The sequence below is a fragment of the Rissa tridactyla genome, chromosome 3 (genome assembly GCF_028500815.1).
Source record: "Rissa tridactyla isolate bRisTri1 chromosome 3, bRisTri1.patW.cur.20221130, whole genome shotgun sequence".
Classification (NCBI taxonomy): domain Eukaryota; kingdom Metazoa; phylum Chordata; class Aves; order Charadriiformes; family Laridae; genus Rissa; species Rissa tridactyla.
Window position 1 is genome coordinate 432,825 of NC_071468.1, and position 23,327 is coordinate 456,151.

General features: G+C 39.3%; 1 protein-coding gene across 1 annotated transcript; it reads right to left on the minus strand.

The window, feature by feature from the left end:
• Positions 1–2,962: 2,962 nt before the first annotated feature.
• Positions 2,963–22,962, minus strand: PNPT1 (polyribonucleotide nucleotidyltransferase 1). Its single transcript, XM_054196803.1, has 29 exons — positions 22,771–22,962; positions 22,072–22,132; positions 21,680–21,754; positions 20,871–20,976; positions 19,807–19,856; positions 19,260–19,323; positions 19,127–19,174; positions 18,306–18,419; positions 17,857–18,043; positions 17,288–17,339; positions 16,905–16,962; positions 16,653–16,749; positions 16,476–16,578; positions 15,184–15,254; positions 13,661–13,697; positions 12,859–12,925; positions 12,663–12,752; positions 11,708–11,761; positions 11,497–11,603; positions 10,754–10,825; positions 10,593–10,656; positions 8,877–8,960; positions 8,319–8,402; positions 6,218–6,324; positions 6,077–6,132; positions 5,438–5,516; positions 5,290–5,337; positions 4,775–4,933; positions 2,963–4,007 (listed from the first exon to the last, which is right to left on the minus strand). The coding sequence occupies exons 1-28, from the start codon at positions 22,944–22,946 to the stop codon at positions 4,778–4,780; spliced, it is 2,367 nt and encodes a 788-aa protein (XP_054052778.1). The 5' UTR covers positions 22,947–22,962; the 3' UTR covers positions 2,963–4,007; positions 4,775–4,777.
• Positions 22,963–23,327: the final 365 nt, after the last annotated feature.

The following is a 23,327-nucleotide window of genomic DNA, read 5'->3' on the forward strand; positions in this document are numbered from 1 at the left end:
ATACTACAGAATACACCACTTTAAATAACTATGTGCAACTTTTCCATACGTTAGAAAAACATTCTTTAGGCAGATTTAGAAGACTTACATCTGTGTAACACTTCAGGCTCAGCTTTTGCTCTGACACCAATTCAAACAGGCCATTCAGCGCACAGAGTACGTGGCAGCCACTGATCATTGCTCTGGTGCAGTCTTCGATCGGCTGCATCGGTGTAGCTGAAGAGCTGAAGTGTCTTTAACATTCCTTAAGAGGCAGCCTCATGCATCAGGACCGGTCAGTCTGCTTATTTAACATCCGCAAAACAACTCACCTCTAAGAAAGATTAAGAGAAGCACCCTTAATGGGGTTCTGCAGCACTAGGGTTCAACCCCAATCAAGCCCTCATTTTGATTTTTAACAGGGGCCATTGAAGACACACAATCATGAGGTTTTTTTGCAGAAGATGGCAACTGTAAGATACACCTCGGAGAACTGTCATATACACTTATCTTTAGCTGTATGCAGTATAGGAATGTACTTCAGGATATGTGCATCATATCATTATGGATAAATAAGTCAGTAATTGTACAAAAGGCGACGTTACGCTAGTGGTTTCACCAACTGTGGTTTGAGTCACACTAAGCCATTTACATTTGGGTTCCACGCACACCTTCCTGGCTACAGGCCAGTGGCCTTTTCTGCATTACATGGCCTGATCCCCTCAAAGTTTTACACATTTCTGCCTCAGTGACAGCTCAGGTAAAAGAAAACACGCAAAAAGAAACACAAAACCCAATGGCCACAGCATACTGCTGCCTCAGGACACCCGCCTCTCACAAACTCTCCCCTCCCTCTGCAAGACTTCTACACATGCTCTTTAGCTCTTCAAACTAAGTACATAAAACAAAGTACAATCTCTCCTACTCAAGATTAAATGGAGTACTTCTCCAGATACACAGAATAGCAAGAAACCACAGCAGAATATTCCGGAGCAAGTTCTTATCTATCATGATGAACAGCTACAGAAAGGAGATACACAAGCCAGAGCTGGCATGAAAAACAATTTCTCTGCTTAGCTGCGAAATAAATCCATGAGCTTTCCAGTTACGTATAAGTGACCTCTGTGCAAAAATGCCACTCCAGAACACACTGGGACTGCGTTCCCTCAGACGCAGGACTCCTTTTTGCACAGAACAACATCCAGGACCCCACAGCCTGAGCTGTTAGAAAGGGCAGCGGGATCTTTTCATCTATACCAATAAAAAGCACATCAATTTGGGGGGGGGGCTTTGCCTGAAGCAGACATGCAAGATTTGCCCCAACAGCTCTGACATACCTCATTTAAAACCAGGGTAAATACAAGACCTGGAAAGCAATACACCCGAATCTCTGCATTGTAAGGCTCAGAGAAAGCAAACCAGCACTTTTTCGTTGTGGCACTGCACCTGCCAGAAGCTCATCTCTCCCCATTATCAGAAAGCAACAAGCTATAGCTGTTAAGAGTTCTCTGTTCTTCATCAAAACAAAAGAATTTCGTTAGGGTAGGCTGCAGACAGAGCAAGTCAAGAGTCACAACACAGAGCAGCAGGGAGCTCTAATTTTATTGTTTTCAGAAGCAAGACAGACAACTCATTCCTAAATCACTTAAAATTTCTTGGAATGAAATTAAGAGACTGTATCGCTCTCTCTGGCGTGTGACCCCAGAAGTACAATTAGGTCAGCTCTTATACTTTTATTATAGTACTCGCAGTATTTATTGCTGGTGTTTAAAGACACCCCAGCTCCTGACGCTTGGCACATGCGTGAAAGTGTCAGCTTTGTCAGATAAATGCATTTCTGGCACTCTTGACCTGGTGTAGTGCTGCAACTGCCCAGCTTCACTTTCCAAAGCAATTCCTTTCAATGGCTCCATTTAAGATGAGTCATTCCCAAAACTTATTATCTAGGGCAGCAGAGACAAAAATCACTATTTTGAACATGAAAAAGCAGCTACTGCGATAGGGCTGAGCTCGCTCTCTCAAGCGCTATTAACCTACCTGCTCTCTGATCACAGCTGCCATCACCCGAGAGTCAAGTCCCTCCTGCCACGCTCCAATCCGCCGCTCCCGCCAGAACCCGGCATGCCCGAAGCCAGCCTGCCTTCCCTCCAGGAAGGTTCAGACTACCACACGCTTACTCAATTCTTGGCTCCCATCGAGCTTCTCTCCTCAGGTAAGAGCAGCTGGTTTGCGCTCCTCCCAGACAATTCCCAAGCGTACTTTTTTTTCCCGCCCCTTCCCATAGGGCCTAAAACTCGTTACAAGTGCAGAAAGTCAGGCTGAGTGTACAGGTTCTGCCACAGGAACATTGCAAGACTTCTTCCCCACGTCATCATCCAACAAACAGAAAATCCCCCAGCACTCCAGTAGCTGATTTACTGAGACCACCAGCTATCACACAAGTCATTAATACTCCTGTTACTGCAGGCAAGAAGATACCTTTACAGGAAAGAATGGAATTCTTTTGGCTCCTAAATTATAGATTTTCACAGATTCAAATGCAAGCATCCTACCGGCAATGCGCTAGCTAAAAAAAAAAAAAAGCTTCTCAAGTTAGTATTTTAGTAACTAGAGCATCCATCCGTTCAACAAAAAGGAGCCTTACAGAAAACTGTTCTACAACAAAAGCAGCTAAACCTCAGAAAACCACTTTAGACTGGGGAGATCAATTTCTGAGAACGGTTATGAGAAATGGAAACATCTGAGCTTCTGCTTACGAACTTTTAACAACATTTGCTTACATAATTTCATTAACACTACCCAAGATATGTAAAGAACGAGGCATCAGCTGATTAAGTTAAGTCATAGTAAGCAGGGACATTAGAATTCTTACTGGGAAGTAACAGAATACAGTCTTCAAAGAAGAGCAAGAGGTTGCTAAGGAAAACTTTTTCAATCCTACATGATGAAAGACAGACAAGACAACTACAAAGAAACAAGCCAGTGATTTCTTTCTTCTTTAATATTTTAACTTTGAATAATAATAAAAAAAGAGAGCCATTTTTACTGTACATTCACATTTCTCCTCTCCCCAGTGATTTGTTTTTTCTTTCAGGAGGTTCAGAGCCCACTTGTCATCAGGTGGGAAGCCGATTTTCTTATACATACAAACTGGTGAACATCAGAAGGGACACCTCTCTGATTTTCAAAGTCTGTACCTCACAGTAGAAAAAGAAGTAGTTCTTGCAAGCCCCTGGGAAATGTTTTGAAGTCTAAAAAGAGATCAGTGAATCCACTGGTGCAACATAATCCATAGAGGAATTCTGACACTCCTAATGAGGGAGGGTGTTTTAGGGGAAAGACTTATCACATCAACTGTTTATTCCAAAACAATTATTTTAATCTTAACATTTTAATTATCTACTTTGAAATTCAGTGTTAACGAACCCAGATAGTAAACGATGATGTTTCAGCCAGGTTCTTTGTTTTGTCCCCCTTCTGCTCAGATACTTTAGCAAGTCTGAAACCTATGGCAGTTACTGATGTATTTATCTGAAACAGCATCAACCATGTTAAAGGTGATACCTTATGTTTTGCTCAACATTTCAATCTTGTACACTGAAAAGCCAGTAAAACTTTGTCCGAGTGTGCCTATCAACCAAGTATACGGGATAGTTCCTTCTCCTGGGAAATAATTGTTAAATACTTACTTCTCATCTTTACATTTTTAGTTTGAGATGATAGTGAGAAGAATCTTAAGCACTGAAATGTAATTTGTTCTTCAGTCTATGCAATTCCATGTTCTTAGATTCTCATCTCACTTCTGCTACGCAAGATTAGAGCACTGTTTTTTGTTTTCTCTTCTTATTTTAAAAGAGTTTTTAATCAATTTGGAGACTTCAATTTGAAGTTCTACAACACCTTTAAGCATAAATAGCGTCTATTTAAAAAATACGATTCACTACCATCCACCTGCAGATTCTTGCGAAGACATCTACAGATTCTAGCAAAGGTCACTTGTATTTCCAAGAATTATCACGCCTCTTTTCCTGAAAGAGATAGAAAATATTCTGTAACCAACTAATTATACCAAGGCTTGAAATTAAAAAACATTTCTTAAAAAAAAAATAATTAATCAGTGAATCTTAATTTCTAGTGTTGTGAACCATTCCTATAAGAGTGATGCAGACTGCCTTAAATTATCATCGGTGCATTGCATTTCTATTTGCCAATCCCATTGTGTAACTGCTCTTGATTTTATGATCAGACACCTTCCTGTTTTAGTAGCTTCCGAAGGGAAAAACCCGTACACAACAGTTTTGGGAAAGGTTCAGGCATAAGTCTATTGAAAGTTAAATCCATGCTGGGAAAACAGTACTAGAGGAGAGCTTTGGGCATTCCATTAATTGTCTGAGATTAACTGAGAAGTCTCCACTAACTGACTCAAAACTTTCAAGAAAGCAGCTCATTTTTTCTTCTCTTCTCCTACCCTAGCTTTCATCTCCCCCACCCCCCCTTAAAAATGGTTGCAAGGTACAGAAGAGGGAACAGATGTTACAGAGATGTTGCAGATTAGCAAGTTTGTTTTGGAGAAAGTAGGCTGTCTAGGATGCCTGAAACTTTCAAGGCATCTGAAACAATTTTGCAATATCAAGCTCTTTACAACTCGGCAGATGAAAGGGCAGTTGCTAACTTTGTATGTGCGCACCACCAAAGGGTAACTGTACAATATGAAAAGCAGATCGATACAATGCTGTACGATAGTCCTACAGAAAGCGCGGTACTGAGTCACCTGAAGTTGTTGCTATGGCCTTACCTGTCACTGGGATGAAGTGGAGGACTGGGGAACGGTACCTCCCAGCACAATACTGTTTTTGTCAGTGAGGGTTTTAAGCACAGCTGTGGCTGGTGACTGTAGAATTTTACGCGAAAGCCTCATTCTACCATCAGTCGGATCACGTCCGAAGTATTTAACCTGTTAAGAAAACAAACTGCTTTAAGGCTGACCAACTCAAAGAGCTGGAAATAGCATTTTCCTTAAAAGGCGGTGGGGTGGGTTTTTTTGGTTTGTTTGGTTTGCAGCTGGCCCCCCCGATGCCCCCTAAATTTGACCCTAAAAAAGCCATCAACAACAGGCACCATTTGGCCTCTCTTGCTCTGTCAAATTATTGTGGTGGCTACGTAGCAAGAGTATAACACTAAATAAACCTGATTTAACACAAGCAGGCCTTTAACCAGAACAGAAATGGAATATGATATGGCAAAAAATTCTCTTCATAAACAAAAAGTTCACTAACATTCTAAAATTTTAAAAGTTAAAAAAAAAATTACCTGGATTTCTTGGCCAACTTCTAATCCCAGGGCACTAGGATGTTTAACCTAGAACACAGTGTTTTTCGGAAAAATTTATTTCAGTGTCATTAGTTCTGTAAGGTTAGTTATACAAGTGTTAGTTTATACTTGTTTAAGATTGTATTACCTTTCTTTGATCAAGTTGTGAATTATGAAGTAACACTGGCGTCATGTTTGGATACAATTTTACCATCACTCCAGAATCTCTGCAACAGAAAACAGAGAGGTTATTTCAAAATACATTGATAGAAGTCTGTGTGTATTTTACTCTGCATATTGACCTCAAAGCAAGCATTATTAAACTTTTCATATGCAAAATTTTACTCTTCCCTTTTTCAAAAGTCTTCTGTCAACCATAACATGTCCAGTCATTTTTCCTTAATTGAAAGTGGATGGAAATTACTTCCTTTAGCACAGTGTATTTCAGTAATGAGTACATCCAAAAAAGTGCATGTAATTTCAATCCAATGTTTGCCTTGCAAAAAGTAAAAAGCAAATTCCTGCCACCTCTCTCAGATGAAAAAAAGCCTTAAGTTTTACAATTTATAGAGACATTCTAATAACTAAACAAGCAGCAAAAAAACAGCCTTATTGAGAAAGGGAATAATATTTTCAACAGAAAAATATCAGGAACGATGCAGGTGCCAGTGTCACTAGCAGAAGTTTGGCTTCCTTTAAGCTTCTATTCTTTTCCATTGTATTTACATATCAGGAATACAGCTATGTAAAACTAATTTCTACTTCGACTCCAGAGCACTTTTCATACCTTATTTCAGTTATCGTGGCTGTGTAAACTGCACCAAATTCCAAACTAACTTCCTGCTGTAGGGCGGAAAAGAGAAAAGAGTAAGACACAAAATTCACAAAATGCAAATTGTAAAAGCTAAGAACAGAAGTCTGTCCTTACATCATCTTTGCAGATTTCGTGGATAAATTCTCTTGCTTCGTGCATAGCACTAGGTGTAGGGGCAAACACAGAATATGTCTCTTCATCCAGCTGACTCACAGTTACGCCTTGGAAATAGAATTTAATGAGAGGATTCAGGTGAACATTGTTTCAGCGAGCAGAAAAGTTACATTCAGGAAAGACTTGCATAGAGCAAACTGATTTTGCACGGGCTCATTAAGATCTCTGAGTCCTAATAATTTCAAATATTCTTCAGATTAGGCACTGGACAGCTTCCCATGCAACGGAATGGAAACCAAGTTATAGGTATGCTCGCCAAATACCTGCACAAACTCATGTTCCACATAAGAACACAAAATTATTATCATCATCCTTTTATGACCAGGAAAAAATTCTTGAAAGGATTTTGGTTTTATGAATGAATCTCAGCTTCCATTAATTTCCCAGATTTTCAATAAAACTATAGCTTTCATTAATAGCAGATGGAAATTCAAGTGTTTTAGAGGCAGAACACAGTAAGATCGCACGGTAAAATTCTGGCCAACAGACTGCATAGGCTTGCAACCAAAGAGAAGGGTGATTTTTTTTCCCCTCCTTTTCTCCAACCCAATGCCCTGAGAAGCCCTACTCAAGCTAGCCACAACATTAAGAGTTTCAAGTCCAAAACAGCCAAAGCAGAACATCTATTTGATACACTATAGACATCAGCCTTTTTTAATTTTCAGCTTTCTAGAAGTAGGGAACAAGTGAAAAGTTTTACTATATTAAGCAATAAAGGAAAGAATTGGCATTTATAAAGAAGTGCTCATAAAAGAAATCTGATTTATTTAATAATATCCCAGCAGAAACTCAGCTCTGCTACCACAGCTGACTATTGGCTGAACAATACCTTCATCACATTGGAGAGATGGTAAGGGTGGGCTATGCCTAGTTTCACTGCTTTGAGTAATTTGAACAAAGGGTTTTAATAGTGTAACCTCTCAGAAATACTCAATGCTTTGCCAATTCCATTCGTTCACTTCCAAGGACATCGTCAAGCTATAGGCCTAATTCTAAGTGACCTGTCAGTCTGCATTTATCTCAACATCAATTGCCCTATTTAGGAAACGGTAGTGAAAGAGGCATAAACTTTGAATTTGGCACTTATTCCAGGCAGGACAAACCACTGTGTAAACAAATAGAATCAAGTTATTCCAAGAAACATAACAAGGTCAGGAAACTTCTCACACTACTCACTACCAGTTTAAGCCACAGTAAAGGTCACTCCTACGATGCGATAGTGAGCTGTATTTCTAACATATGCCAGCATGTTCACAGTGTATACGAGCTCTTCACAGAATCCTAGGAAAACAGTTGATGAGCGCTGTAGGAAAAAGAGCTCAACATCCCCTCTTAACCACAGCAAAAAAATCTTTTGGTTATAGGAAGAGAAGCTGCATAGATTTGATCAACGCTTCAGCATACTCATGATCAGACTTGCTTGACTTCACATCTTCCATTCAGCACTATCTGCAATACCGTCCCTAGATGAACCTTTAATTGCCTCTGCTGTGAGCCCTGAAAAACACCATCTCACATGCACCAAAATTCTAGGAATTCCTGCTGCCAGGGAAACTGCAAGCACTTTTACAGAGAGAATCTACACAAGTAAGGGTAGCTGAAGCGAGCTTCCCCTAGCTCTTCAAAACACACGCGCTCTTATCAAGATGTAGTACAGACTCGCTTGGTACGGAGCATTGGAACAGCTGAACATAAGCCTGAGAACAACGGCAAATACTGTTTTGCAGCCTGCAGCATAAAGCACAAGTTTAGAAGTACTCTATTCTCTTAATAGTTCTTCACGTCTACTTATTAGGTTGTTGCTGCCGAAGCACAAGTGCCAGTTCTATGGAGGTGGTCTACAGCACAAGTTGGGAAGCTGAAGTTTAGCTACTTAAAATAGGTATGGGCATAAAGATAGCATTAAGATCCAGCAACAGGTGTGCTAGTAATACCTGCGCTACCAAGATCTACTAATTAACTCCACACTAGTAATTTTCATATAGAGAGAAGCTAATAACACATTAGGATAATTTAATCACAGGAAGCAAGAATGTCTTACCAGTCTGTGCTTGAAGTTTTTTCAAATTATAGGCCCCAGGACCAACGAATCTTAGCCTTTTTGATAATGGAACGTGGATAGTTTCTGAAAGAACATTTAAAAATACTTTGAAATACTAAATATAATAATCTTGAAAGCTATCGCAAAAACTAAGTCACATTCATTTAGGTTTTAATATTCTACAGCTACTTGTGTAATTTGCTAAACATTGATGTAATTACATTTAAGAACTGAAATAAATGAAGACACAGAATACAAATACTCTGATGACTGTAAGCTACCTTAAGCCATACCAATGCTGACCTCTATATACATTCTGATCTTGTGAGTTTCACATAACTTCAGTTTAATTCTGTTTTCTGGCGTACAGTGAAATAGTACAGTGCTCCCCCCCGCCCCCGGCAGTAAAACCCTCCAAAAACCCAAAGAAAAAATAACCTCCAGGGGCAGATATATGTAATAATCATTCATTAACAAAAGCTGGCTTAAGCAGCAGCTTATTTTTAAAGAGTTAATTATAAAAGAGAAGAAGTCATATCAACACACAGCTAACGTTACCTACAACTGGTCCACTTTCTTTTCTGTTAGATCTGGGTTTTGCCAACGTTTGGTTCATAATTTGTAAAATCTCCCTCTTTGCAGCTGTGGAGGTTGGTGGGGTGGGAAGGAGGAAGAAGAAAAAAAAATAAAGTTTTGTATAAGAATAAAATAGATTGATGCAGTTTTTGTTCTTAAGTAGATAAGCATCCGTTCACTGCCTCCTGCCTAACTTGAGAATTTATCATGGTAACTTAACACATTTCAAGCGGTGCACGTTCGTTGCAGTCTATCGTTCTGCTCTGTGGATACAAAAGCTGTGCCTTAAAGCACATTTATTGACTTTACACAGCCTAGAACATGACATCCAGTTCTGTTTCAGTGTATTATTTAAATAAATCAGAATGCTGATATGAGCAACAGGGTGTGGCTTTGATTAGTTATGATACATTGGCCTGGAACTTCAGTTGAGCTGCTTGAAGTGATACACCATTGAACAGGAATTACTAGTTCTTACATTTTAATAAGGGCTTTCTTACTAAAAATCTTGCTTTTACAATCAAGTTGAAAATTTTCTCTTACAACTAGTTAAATCCTTATTAAAGCTTGTAGCTTCAGTTTTTCATGTAATGTTTTAGATGTACACGTCAGACAGAATACAGACAGCAGTAATTCTCAATAGTAAACGTAGCTAAATCTATGGTCAATGAGAAATAGTTTGCTGTTCTTTCTATAACGTTACCCTGATAGATTTAAAAAAAGTCATTGTAATAGGATATTTGTGCGTTAGTCCAAATCCACAGTGGTGTTATAGTAACACTTTACACATTTAACTAGCAACAGATGCCTGCTCCCTCTCCCAACTTTCCCCAGCAACCCAGAGTTTCAGTGCGCAAAGCTGCGCTCCAGCCTTTGCTACCTGGGTTATTCACAGGGGATCGAGCTGCTGGGTCCTAACCAACAACTCCCCAAGGTGATACGGACTTCTACTTAGGTTCCAAGAACTCACTGCTCAAGAGACATTTAAAGATTGGCCTGAAGTTACTTTAAAGTTAGCTTGGAGCTTATTTTTAACAAGCCTTTTTACTGATTTATTGCAGAGCGAAGAGCAAACCTTTTTTTTCCCCAACTCACCACATGTGGTTTGAATACAGTATGACAAAAACTTTATAGACATGGTTTAGTAATAACTGTACTTGTATCAGTCAAATCCAAAATACCGCCTGCAAATGTTGCGTAATATATTCCTCTACCCTGATGTTGCTCTTTTGTATACGGTTCCAGCCCCCCGCCCCAGTTTGCTATGCCACTAACTTTATTGCACTTTTCAAAATAAGTGACCCCTTGTACTAACTGATGACCACTAGTATCACACCATTTGCAGGGAATAGTATTTTGTTCTATTTTTTAATAAAAGTAGCCACCAATAGTATCAATTTCGCTGACACTATGTACTTTCATATGAAACTTAATTGTGGTCAGAAGGGCCTGGCTTTTTTGAGATTGAATGCGCTCTGCTCACACAAAAAGCTACTTATTTTGTATGAAGTGCCTATATTGAAGCATAACAGACAACACCCAAACAAGACCGGTTTTTTGAAGATAGCAGCTTTTTTCCCCAATAAGAACAACAACAACAACAACAAAAATCTATTATTTAGTTTCCTAAAAGTTACGGTTTAATGCAATTTATCACTTAGTATGATAAAATGGGTGCAAATACAAACATGGACCTACTTGTAGCTTGCTGAATAGCTTCCATTACAATTTTTATGGGTATTCCTGGCAGTTTTAGATCAACCTAATAGGAAGAGAGTTAAGTTACATCAATAGGTAAGGAAAGCTTGTTTTAGACACGTTGCAGAGTTCCATTTTGGGAAGATTTAATGTTACGATACCTGCAAGGCAGTTATTCCTTTACTAGTACCCGCCATCTTGAAATCCATATCACCATAGTAATCCTCAATTCCCTACCAGCATAGACAGAAAGAAAACAAGTTGGAGTGACTTCATCCCAGCGTCAAGCCTCCTTATACTAAAAGTACACTCTGTGTTTCAATAAGCCACAAAGTAGCTCTGCAGACTTAGAATTACTTCTGAGATTCGCGTGTTTTTCTTCAGCCATATTTTGCTGTTCATGATTAACACTGTTCCTTTCTCACCTTATAAATTAAGAGCTTTTGTAGACTAGTTTCTGAACAACAAATCCACAGCTGATTTTGCACTAGCAGTGGGTGCCACAGGAAGAAGCTGCAGCAGCACAACAATGTGCATTTTTCTCCCCCAGCAACTTTGCCAAGTGCTTATTCTCTATCCAATATATTGTGGTTTTCAGTAAATGAAAGCATTCAAGAATTATTAATCTCTTTCTCCCGAGAGAAAAGACAAAATTCATTGGAAAGAGAGACCTTGTGAGAGCTTAAAAGAAATAACTGAATAATTACAAAAAATGAAACATGACTTAACATTTCACAGAGATTTTCTGAAATAAGGGAGGAGTCTGGGAGACAAAACAGAGAAGATAAAACCATTGAGTATTTCCAGTAGTGTATGTTCCAGAATTAACTGGGTAAAAGGCAGCCATAGAGGGTATTTTACACAATTTAGCAGCAATAAGGAGAACAGTGCTAGAAACACTCACCAGGATGTCTGTCAGCAAGCGATAGTCCTCAATATCTCCTTTTTCCAGGTTGGATTTGGTAACGAGACCTATTGCTACACCTGCCACTGCACTTGATACTGGAACTCCTAATAGTGGTAAATAAAAATGAATTTTTATAACCTCTGGTGTTTTTCAAATCCTGTAACACATTGTAATATGCAGTTTATCCTTTTAAGCGCCATATTTTTACCTGCATCCATTAATGCCAAACTCCCACCACATGCAGAAGCCATTGAAGAGGACCCTGCAGAGTTAGAATACGGGGTGGGGGTGGTGGGGGGAGGCGGGGAGAGAGAAGAGCATAAAACATTGGTCAGAAGTATCTGAAACAAAACTTGTTATGATATTCTTCAATGCCAGTTTGACAAATTAACTTGCTGCTAGCTAGAAAATACTGTGCAGCAACACACACGCTACAATAAATAATTGCAATTAGAAGTTTTCTGTATCAGAAGTATTTTTAACAATAGATGGGTAATATAGCTTGAATCTTTCACGACACCAATACCAAAAAGGCTCACCAAGCATCACTATTAATGTTAAATATTCTCGACAAGGAATCTGTGGGTTTTGCAGGCAGCTGCAAACGGGGCTCCTTCCCTTTCTCCACTAACCCCTCCTCCCACCCACCTGACCTCACTACAGTGCTAGGAAATAGGAGGGGACATCAGGGAGCTTCTTGCCACCCAGGAGAACCTGTAGAGAGGTGAAACGGATAGCTCACTCCCAGCCTGGGGAGATGGGAAAGAACAAATACAGCCAGCCAGGAGATGTTACCTCTACGTCAGGGAGGGTACCAGCTGTGATTAGACACTGAAGAATGGGTCTCAATACATGCCAATTTATTTTCCCTCACTCTGTAGCATAAAAATGCCCCCAAGTATCATTTTATTAAACTTAGAATTTATGTTTACATCTCACACTAATATTGTGCTCTTACACAAACTGAAAGAAAGGTCCATTGTTCATGACCATATGCATCTATTTTAAGTACTTCAGGTAATAGAGCTATCAAAATTAAGAAGGTTAAAAATGAAATCTATTACCTAAAATGCCTACAACTCAAGTTTGTCAAACTCGAGCTTTTTTTTAAGAACCAAATTTAGTCTCTAAAATTAAAGTTAAAATTAAAAAAATCATAATACCGTTTGACTCTAAGACTTCAGAAGTAACTCGTATTGTGAATGGGAAATCCTGGGGAATAATTGGTTTCAAAGCTCTTTCTGCCAGTGCACCTGTTTAAAAAAAAACCCAACACAAAACATCAAGGAATGCATAAATACAAACAATCAGATGAAACACTAAAACTTACAACATGGGACTTCTCTACTCTGAACTTACCATGTCCAAGTTCTCTTCTGTTCATACCAGTAACTTTGCCAATCTCATTGGTTGCATAAGGAGGAAACTAGGAAGTAAAAAAATGTGTATATAGAAAATTAATACTTTTTCTCCATTTTAAAACATACACTTAGAAAAGAACTCTTTTAAGTTTTGGTGTATCTCAAGGTAAAAACAAATTATAAAAAAAACCCCAAAATAATAAACCACCACATGACTTTTATCAGTCGCTTAGCTTGCAAACCACGACCAGTTTAAGTAGTGTAAATGCTTCACTTCCACAGAACAAGAGAATAAAGCAGTTGCAAGGTAGTTGAAAACGAACACAACAAGCTCAGTCCAATTAAACTTGTCAAACAACATCTCAGAAATCTTGTTCCTGTCATACAGATAATGGAACAAGATATGCCCGTTGCCTGTATGAAATAGTTTGGGCAAGTTCCAAAGGCTGAGAGAGATCTGAGATGTAAAAGCACTTATTTGCTATTGGTGTAGTATGTCAGCTGAACATATTAATAGAGTTTACTAAAAATAATACAGCAGGTTAATCCTGCTTTCAGTAATAACACATTCTTAAGGAGCTGACATAATGTTAAGATATTAAAAAGGCTATATGAAATGGCAATTTACAAATTATAGACTGCTTTCTAGGAAACCAGCACTTTTGTTCATAAATGGCAGTATAAATTCACATATGAATTAGAAATTTTAGCAAGTTTAGTGACCAATTTCATCATTAAAAGCAAGACATTAAGCCCTTCTGTGAATCATGCAGAAAGCTGTGACACAGTAAAACTCTCACCTCATAATGCAGCATGAAGTTTTTATCTTTTATTCCACTATTAATTAAAAACAAGACCATGTCAAAAAAGAGCAACCAAACACGTCTTACATACAATAGGTAATACATAAGATTATATTCAGTTACACTTACAAATAAACCTAGCACAACCAACATATCAGTAGATTTGCTGACCACCCACATTTTTCGTAAGGTTTTCTAGGTAATAAACACACTCAAAAGCATAGCCTACAAAGAAAAAAACCTCATATGTTAATCATCATTAACACAGTTTCCCTAGATGTTTAGAATAGAATAGGCCCTATCAGTTCCTTATGCTGGTTTCACTGTGTCTGAAGGAAAAAAAATAAAATAAAAAAAAAAAATCAAACTTCAAGAACACCAGCATCTTACTGTACGCATTGCAGTAAGGACTCAGAAATGTAAGCACTCAGAAGGAAAATGGAAGATCTCTGCGACCACCAAATAGCTCTTGATTAAATAAAAAAAAACTGCACTCAAAGAGTACCACAAGACTTGACTTTTGGCAATAAATACAAAAAAATCTAACCTATAAAGAAAGTTGCTTCAAGTCAAGACTTGCCTGTAGTTTCACATACGGGCAATCTCTCATGCATGAAGCAACCTAATGACTGCTAATTAAAACCCATTATTGAACATAAACTGATTTCCAAGAATACCAAAATTACAGAATACGGACAAGCACCTCTAGGCCAAAAAATGTAACTAAAGCAAAGCTGACACTAAGACGTGAAAGCCCCCACACTGGTGGGATGAGATCACCGAACTGCAGCTTCAAAGGGAAGGAGTTTCCTCTCCCCACCAAGTCAGCCCTCAGCAATAAAAAGTTAACAGCACAAGGGTTCGCTTGCTATGTCTTCCATCAAATTTTCCTTACTCCATTTAAAAAACCACCACAATCACTTTCACACTCTGAACATTTTTGAGGCAAAATGAGAATATTTAGATAGGCTGATTCAGTTGGGACACACCCCCACCCCCACCCCACCATTATCTGCTTTTATTTATTTATTTTTCCCCATTTAAACTAAACTTGAGAAACAGAACAGCACTTCATGGGCTACGTGCATCCAACCTATTGAGCAAAACTTCAAAACTTGTGAGAAATAGATTAAATGAGTAGAATACATATCAAGCTCCAAGTGTGATGATGAATACTTGGAACAAAGAGAATCAACTTTCAATTGTTTTTTTAATGACTTGATAAACGGACACAGTTTTACCAATTCAAGGGTAACTCGCTGTTTTCTTTCTCTCCCAATCAGATTGGATGTTACTTGTAATACTCTGAAATTTCACATGCATGTCTATAGAATTAATGTCATCTTAAAAAACAACTGCCAAGATCTCTTGAAGACAGGCCACTTCAAAGTCTGATTTTACACATTTTTCAGTCCTAATGAATACATATATATGTTGAAGTTCAAGGAACTTTTATCAAATGTGCTTAAATGCTCCCCCTCTTTTGTTGCCACTGACAAAACACCAAAAGATATACATACCTTACTGCTGTTGAGATAAGATCTGATTTTACACTTGATTCTATAGAGTCAAATGTAACTGTACAGAGAACCTAGAATAAGACGACAGAGGGTAAATAAACTGCTCTTAAACACTGCCATGTTTCCCAACTTCTACTGCTTATGGAGAATCAAAAAGAATGATTTCAGCAACAAATACGATGCCATCACCTACCACTTCTGATAACTTTTTTTTCCTTCATTGCACAAACATTCATAATCTGCAAAGATTAAATTGGATTGCTTGTAAGATTGTATAAAAATATTAATTGAATGCTTCTTAACCTGGTAGGAGCCTAGAACAGTTTGTTCACTGAAAACTGACTAAAACATCTGCCTGATGCAGACCCAGGGTTGTGCAAAAGAGCAAGTGTGTTACTCACGTGGACTTGCAGCACGTGTTATTTTTAGTGGGACAAGAGGGGACAACACTGAGGAGTAAATCACTGTTTGCAACTACCCATGTACCCCGTAATAAGTCAACTCAACGGCTGACACTCTTCTAGGAAAACGAGCTATAAAAATATAGGAGGCCAAGTCTTGTGTACAATCCCAATTCAATCCACCCAACATCTGACGTTTTTGGCAAAGAGGAGGAAGAAGTAGTCGTTAACGTGACTTTTTTTTTTTTGGTACAGTTTCCCTATTTAGTCCAGGTTACATATGAAGTTCCTTTTAAGAGATTTCTCATGACATACACAATTTAGCACTGCCCTACATACCAATGACCCATTAATCAAGCCATCCATTTTTCTGAAAATGAACAGGATTATATTTGACAAGAAAACCTTTTGTTTCAACGAATATCTTTAACATAAATGTCCACATAGAGGGATGAAAAACATATGGCAATTTTATTTTAAGCCATCCTGAATTGGAAAGCTTTCTCTTCTCAAACCACCTCCCCGCAAGACAAAAACCCGACCAAAAATGCCCCAAATCTGCCCAGCTGAACTGACCACGGAGAATCCTCACAGCATCTACCTTTGGTTACTAGACATTCTTCAGAAAGTCTGAAGACACAGTAATGCTTACCAGACTCCTTCTGGGCACATAGCTTAGAACGTTATCCTAACATCTGTACCGTTCATGTAGCAAACGGCCAAGCTTTGTTTACTGTCTTAATGGTCTCAGATGTATTTTAATTAAATCTAAGCTGGTTTCTAGTTATTACTATTTGAACGCGAAGAAAAAGGAAACTTTTCATTTAAATGAAAGATATAAATCTTTCAGCTTTTGAGAAATTCATAATTTCTGACGTTTAAAGATACTACCTGTGTTTGACCTCTCTGAAACAAGGCTGATCCATGAAGCATTTTGAACATGTTCACTTCACATTTAATGTCTCGGAGGGAAGTCAAATCTCTCCCGTCACACCTAGAGTTAAAAGCAGAAATTATGAGACAAAAAGTTGACAGAAATATTATTTACTAGTAGTTTGATATACTTACCTTCTATATTCATTGAGGACAAGACTTCTAAAAATGTCCTTTGAAACCACATTGAAAGATTCCATGATTTCATAAGGCTCGGCCTCCGGAAACTTTTCTGGGTATAAAAAAGAAATTCCATCTGGAGTTGGAAAATGAATTTTATAGAATTTTCACAAAAATAGCCTGGCCAACAAAGAGCACACTGTAACTTTAAGTAGGGCTATCTCCATTTAAGCATTCTCTAAACATTAAGAAAGCAGAAAATAATACCTTTCAGCTGTTCTTCTGTTTCAAGCCTTATTTTGTTAATTGCTTCATCTCTAGAAATCTAGAACACAGGATTTGCAATCAGTTAACTCTACAGGGCAGAATAACAAAAGAGGTGTGGGTCATTGGGTTTTTGTTTGCTTTAAAATTCTTTAAAATTCAAGGGATAAGGGATAGGATTGTGACACAAATTTAAGGATCAGTAACGTGCTGCGAGCAAACGTTCTGGTAGATAACAATTTACAGAACAATTTATTATTACTATTGCAAATGTATGCAGAGGAGGAGAAGAGTATTAACACTAGCGCAAAGAACTAAATCTTACCACAGGTTCATTATGATATTAATTAAAAAATAATTATATCCCTTTTGAATTGATTACTTACTTTATCATGGCTAGAATCTGTGAACACCGCATAGATCTTGTTAAAAGCAAGTCTTTCGGAAGAAAAGAAAGAGTTTTTGAAAACACAGCTTAAAAAACACTTATATAATTAGTTTATCTTGAGGACTAAACATTTGTTTTCTTCAGCAGTATGAAAGCACCAGCCTGACTTTTATAAACACTACGAGCTCCAGCCGTCCTTCCTGCCTGCTCTCCTGCCACCTCTCTGGAATCAGTTATCACTTCCACAGCAAAGCTCAAACAAGCCCACATGTTCCCGACTCCTCTTGTCACCATTCCCCAAGAGCGGCACAGTAACTCGCAACGCTTCCACTGGCCTTTTGGGATATTTGTTTTGCCATATCCTTCTTACTAAGGTATAAAACAAGAAAACTGAAGGCCATGTTCCTAAGTTTCTGGGGAAAACACAGCAAGTAATTCTGAACATTCAAAACATGCTATTTAGTTAAAGAAAAACCCCAGATCATCTCATCAGATTACATCATCGTTAAATAAGCATTTTGAGTCACTTAACAGAATTTAGATCAAAATTATTTGTTCTGAACTTACTTCTTTGCACATTCCACAATCTCTTCAGGAGCAACGAATAGCTTCTGAACAGTTCTCTTGACGACACCTCGTTCTTTCACTAGCTGCTGAATTCCCTGAATTATTTGCTGCGTATGCTTCACCCCTACTTTGATGGCATGACAGAAGTCTTGTTGCAATATATTCTCAGCAGTCGCTTCCAACATAACTATTAATGAAAAGTTAAAAATAAAGGAAATTACTATTTTATTGTTCAATAGCAATCTAACTCAACTGAGGAAATACAGATTAATGTTAAACTGTGTAAATATAATGGAATTTACTTCACCTAACCAAGGGTTATCTAACCTATCACTGTTTATTCCTACTGTGGGTAAAATTACAAATTTCAAAGACTAGGAAGACACCTGCAAAGAGGCATCTACTTCATTTTCGAACACCCAACAGATATTAATAATTAACCTACTTACCAACTTGATTTTGAGGAGCTCCAGCAACAACTAAATTTAAAGCACTAGAAGACATCTGTTTTCGAGTTGGATTGATAATAGTTTCTCCATCAACCAGTCCTACCCTTACTGCACCTACAAAGAAACTCCAAAAGATTATTATTGTTATAATAAGAAGTTCTTTAAGGCATCATTTTACTTTGAAAATTATACATCTAAAACCAAAAATTAAAGCTATGGATTTGTTTTAAAATATTAGCATGTTTGCTATATATTAGGAACAAATCTGTGAGGCAAAGTTATCTATTCTTGAATTTCTTTTGGTTAGTATTACTGAGTAGAGCACATAATGCCAAGTAGTATTATACATAAAGCTGCAAGTCCATTGGGTTTTCTTCAGTCATTTGAACACATGTTTTCTAGAAAAAAGGCAGGTAAAAGGAAAACACAGCCAAATATTTGTTCTTGGCTAGATCATTTCTCTTTCCATAAAATATTCACAATGATATAAAGCTCTTCTTGAGTTCCTGGAGAAAAAGTATTCTTATCCATCTATTTTCTAAGCAATGCTTTTCAAGACTAATTTTCTCTAAATAAAAAAATTAGGGTTTTGGTCTCTATACTATTTCTGGATTTTAAACCCTTACAGAAATATATTTAGTCCAGGAAAAATAATGCTTTGAAATGCAATAATCCTATCCATTGTAATATTATTTTCAATACCTGAAACAAGAGATAGTGGACTTTAAATTCAGATTCTTGTTAAAAAAAAGAAAACATGAACTGTGGTCTAAATCTTCCATTATGTTCAAATCACCAATCGTTTCAAAATATTTACTTACCAATAGGCCCGTTCCATGGGATATCAGACAACGCAAGTGCTGCAGAAGCTAGAACAGAGATAAAAACGTGTATTAGAAAAACTGGATCATATCAAATCACACACAAGCCGTATTTTTTTATCAGTGCTCTTACCTCCATTAATTGCTAGAATATCAGGATCATTGACACCATCTACTGCTAAAAGATTACAAAGGATCTGGCATAAGATAAAAGATAATGAATAATTTTGACCTATACGTTTTTATTTGCTGTCAACACAAAGCTAAGGACAATAAAACAAAACATTCCACGTATTTACACAAGCCTATACTGCAAATTAAATTTGTTCAGGTATTTAAACTAGAAAGCTCACTAATGTATAATATTGTATCATATCACGTAACATATGCTATTAGTCTTTCTTTCTTCTGTTGTACAGAGGATATTTGAATTTTGTTCCTGTATCTCTACAACAAAATGTGGAAACTAGCACGTAATCAAAATAATTTAATACAAGGAGATGACAAACTAAAGAGCAGTGTTACACTATTAGACTGTTTTTCAAAGAGTAGACCCATCCTGGTTGCTCATGAAAACTGCTTTTCTTCAAACAGTGCCTATATCACGTGAAGTTTTCATTGGATGGACTCATTTTCCACTGTGAAGGTAGCTATAGTCAAGGACAGCGAGCGTGACCTACCTGTGTATCATAAAAGTAGCCCAGTGGAAAGAGTGGTCTGATTGACCGATCTGCAAAAGAAATATTCAAAGTCTAAGAAGTATTTGGTTTTCAGTAGACAGCATTCAGTTTGTCTTGTAATAACCCCACAAAAACCTGACAAAATGGTTTAAATGAAAGACTCAAAAAAGAGAAGAAAAGGCTGAGAACCCAGAAGGAAATTCAGCATGAAATGTAATCAACTCTGAAATGTCAATAGGACTCAGTAAAATAAGAGGTATTTGGGTGAGCATACCCACCGTCAGGTAACACAAGGTAGAAACATTGAAAAAGCCTTCTACGCTTTAGTCTACAAATACTCTATTAAATAGCACTTCACTAGAAGTATTTTCAATGAAGGGACGTAGTCTTCAAACAAAGAAAAACAACCAAAGCAGTTATGTTCAAAATGTTTCATTATTTCCATAATGCATAGTTTTCCTGTTAATTTTACTTTTTTGTTTCAGTTTGAAGTGTATAGAACTGTGTAACAGCCTAGGACTTATAGGCTGCTCCCTCTCCTGATTCTTCTCATTGCTGTCTGAAGATGCTGGTGTATTTGACATTAAGTTTTACATAAATGTTGAATTTCAAGGTATTATCTTATTCACGAATGCAGACAGCCATGATGGAGATGACTCTTCCAGCAGAATCAAGAGAGAGAGAATGAGTATATACCAATCAGTAAGTCTGCCTCTTTGAATTCCAGAGTTTAGCTTGGTTGTCTCTTCCACCTCTCCAGAGAGATGTGTGACTGCAGGGGTAACATCTCCACAGTTAGGATCTTAGATACAGTAACATCAACAAAGCTGACAAGATTTTACAAGATCCAGGCTTATGTACAAAGGAACATACACACAGCCGCAGCTGATATACTATTTTAAAAATCAGTACTGATAAACAAGAAACTACAAGTTTATTTTCTTCTGACATTACTGCAGAAACAATCAACTCTACAAACAGCAGCTAGAAATTACTGTCGTTTCAAACTGTCATGAGGATATTAAATATTTAAAATACATTGTAAATAAAATGTTTCAGCCTACCTATTACTCTGCTTGTAAGAATTTCTCTATCAGTGGAACCAAGTTCTCTTCTCAGATAGTTTGTAGGAATTCTTCCTGCTGCAGCAGCTTTCTGACGATAGTCAACCTTTTAAAAACAAAACGGGGATTCCTAACGACAACAGGTTACTGGTTTCAGCGCCACAGACTCAATCCAGGTCGGAAGGGGCACCTCAGAAGGTCTATAGTCCAATTTCCCACTCAGAGCAAGGTCAACTCTGAATTCAGATTACGTTACTTAAGGCTCTGTCCTGGTGCCACACGCACCCTCCCATCCTATATCCTATATGGACTGCCCAGCCAGCCCCCAGCCTGAACCACTGCAGGGCACTAGTGCACTCTTAAATTCAGGACTCTGTGTAGTCCTCAGATTTTCATGAGGTTCCTGTCGACCCATTCCTCCAGTCCCTAGACCTTCCCCTCCAGATGTCAGCCCTGCTTCCGAGCACATCCTCTGCACCCCCCGTTTGGCGTCATCTGCAAACTTAATGAGCAGGAATTCCAGGTCACGAATACAAGTATGAAACAGGCTGTTACCCAGAACAGACCCTCGAGGAACTCACCGTTACTCAGCCTCAAGTTAGAATACGAATCCTTAAAACCCTTAATAACCACAACACTTCAAGCCTCATGATCCAACTAGTTTTCCACACATCTAAAATATAATTTCTGAATGTGGATGTTGTGGCAAAGTTCAACCCTGAGCATCCTGAACTCCAGTATTTAATGATTACTACCGTGCTAATGCTACCACTGATGATCACAAAACTAATTTTGTCCTTAGTACTTACCACTAATGGCATGAACTGAGATGCAGAAGGCTTAGTTTTACTGACTGCTGTGACCATTACCGCTGTATCACCTAGCTGAATTAAGAAAAAAAACAAAGACAATTCAAATTACCCGCAACCAAAATATTGGCTGAAGTCCTAAACTGATTCACAAACTAAAACTCCAGAATATTCTTTGCAGAAAACAACCACATGAATCCATGCTTTGCACCATTATTTTTGCTTGTCAAACAATTTATTTTCCTACAAAACAGACGGCTGTACTTTCATTGGGGATTAAATTGCCACTTGAGGCTCTATATCCTTTTAATAGAGTGATATCCTAATAATGATTGTTCAGATCCAGAAATTTTGAAGTTGCACAAGTTTTGATCGTTTGGGGTTTTTTTTACCTGAACAACAGCAGATCCATCAGCAAACCTAGCAAGTTTTCCAGATGACAATTCCATCTTTCTATTGGAAAGAAAGAACCTGTTACTCATGGCAAATTCAAATAAATTTTCCAGCAGCCTCTGCATTCGCTTACAGCACTGACTGCACAGCATATAGGCGACACTTCATATTAGACACAAAAATCCTTATTAGCTGTACAAATTGGAACTGTTTGACCAAAAGCAACCAGATCTCCTTAACTGTGACGTGCTTTTGCCTCAAATAGCCCGCATCTTTCCCTCTGAAGCAAAGACCTGCAGCCACATCAGGTTGTCACCTCAATTTATACACATGGCTCAGAGGCAGAACGCTTTGCTCGCACTGAGAGATGAATCCCCCGCCTGCTCACGCTGGGTTTTAGCGTTGCCACTGGAAAAGGCCAGCAGACGCCTGCTATACCCTCGTGAGAGAGGGGGAGGCGCCTGCCGGCCTCCCGAACCCCCTTTTCGCACCACAGCCACAGCACGTTCCCTCTCCCGTCCAGGCAGAAGGAGATGCCCCTGGGGTACGCCTCGCAGGAGCGCCACCCGCCATTTCCCCTCACGTTTGTTTAGCCCACCCGCCCCCGGACATCTCTCTCCACTGACCCGGCGGCCCGGGGACCCCCTGCCCACAGCCGGCGGGGCGCCCCCCGGGCCTCGCCCCCGAGGGCCCCTCACCTGCCCCCAACCTCCACCGTCACCGTCCGGCCGGGCGCGGTCACCGCGGCAGCTCGGCGAACGGGCGCCAGCCGCAGGCCGCAGCCGTCCGACGGCACCAGCAACCGCCGCCGCCGCCATGGCGCCGCAGCCCAACCGCCCAGCGCGGCGCGGCCGCAGCTCCCGGCAGCGGCCATGGCGCCGGTAGGCAGGAAGGGGGCAACCCCTGCAGGCAGTCGCCACCGCATTGGCTGCCGCATGCGGCGGGGGGCGGGATGTGGCGCAGTAAGCTGGAAGCGGATTGGCTCTCGCGCCGGCAGTGCAGTTTCGATTCCCCGGCGCGAGCCCGTCCCTGCGCCCCCTGGCGGAGCCCCGCCGGCTACGGCAGCCGCGGAGGGTCAGGCGGCGCGGAGCGCGCGATGGCGGTGGCCGCGCGGCCCTGCCGAGAAGCCTGAGGTAAAAAGAGGCAGAAAAAGCCCCGCGGCGGTCCCTGGATACGAGGCGGCTTTGGAGCCGGCTCAGACTAAATATTGGGGGGCCACCAGCCCAAAGGGGGCCCAGACTGAGGGAGAGGACAC

Bases quoted from the DNA above. Each gene is read 5' to 3' on its own strand.
- PNPT1 (XM_054196803.1), bottom strand. From the start codon at position 22,946: ATGGCCGCTGCCGGGAGCTGCGGCCGCGCCGCGCTGGGCGGTTGGGCT. The intron at 19,324-19,806 runs GTAGGTCACGCT...ATCTTATGCCAG, and splicing joins GCTACTTTTATGATACACAG to ATCCTTTGTAATCTTTTAGC. The intron at 6,325-8,318 runs GTAAGACATTCT...TCTATTTCCAAG, and splicing joins AAAACTTCAAGCACAGACTG to GCGTAACTGTGAGTCAGCTG.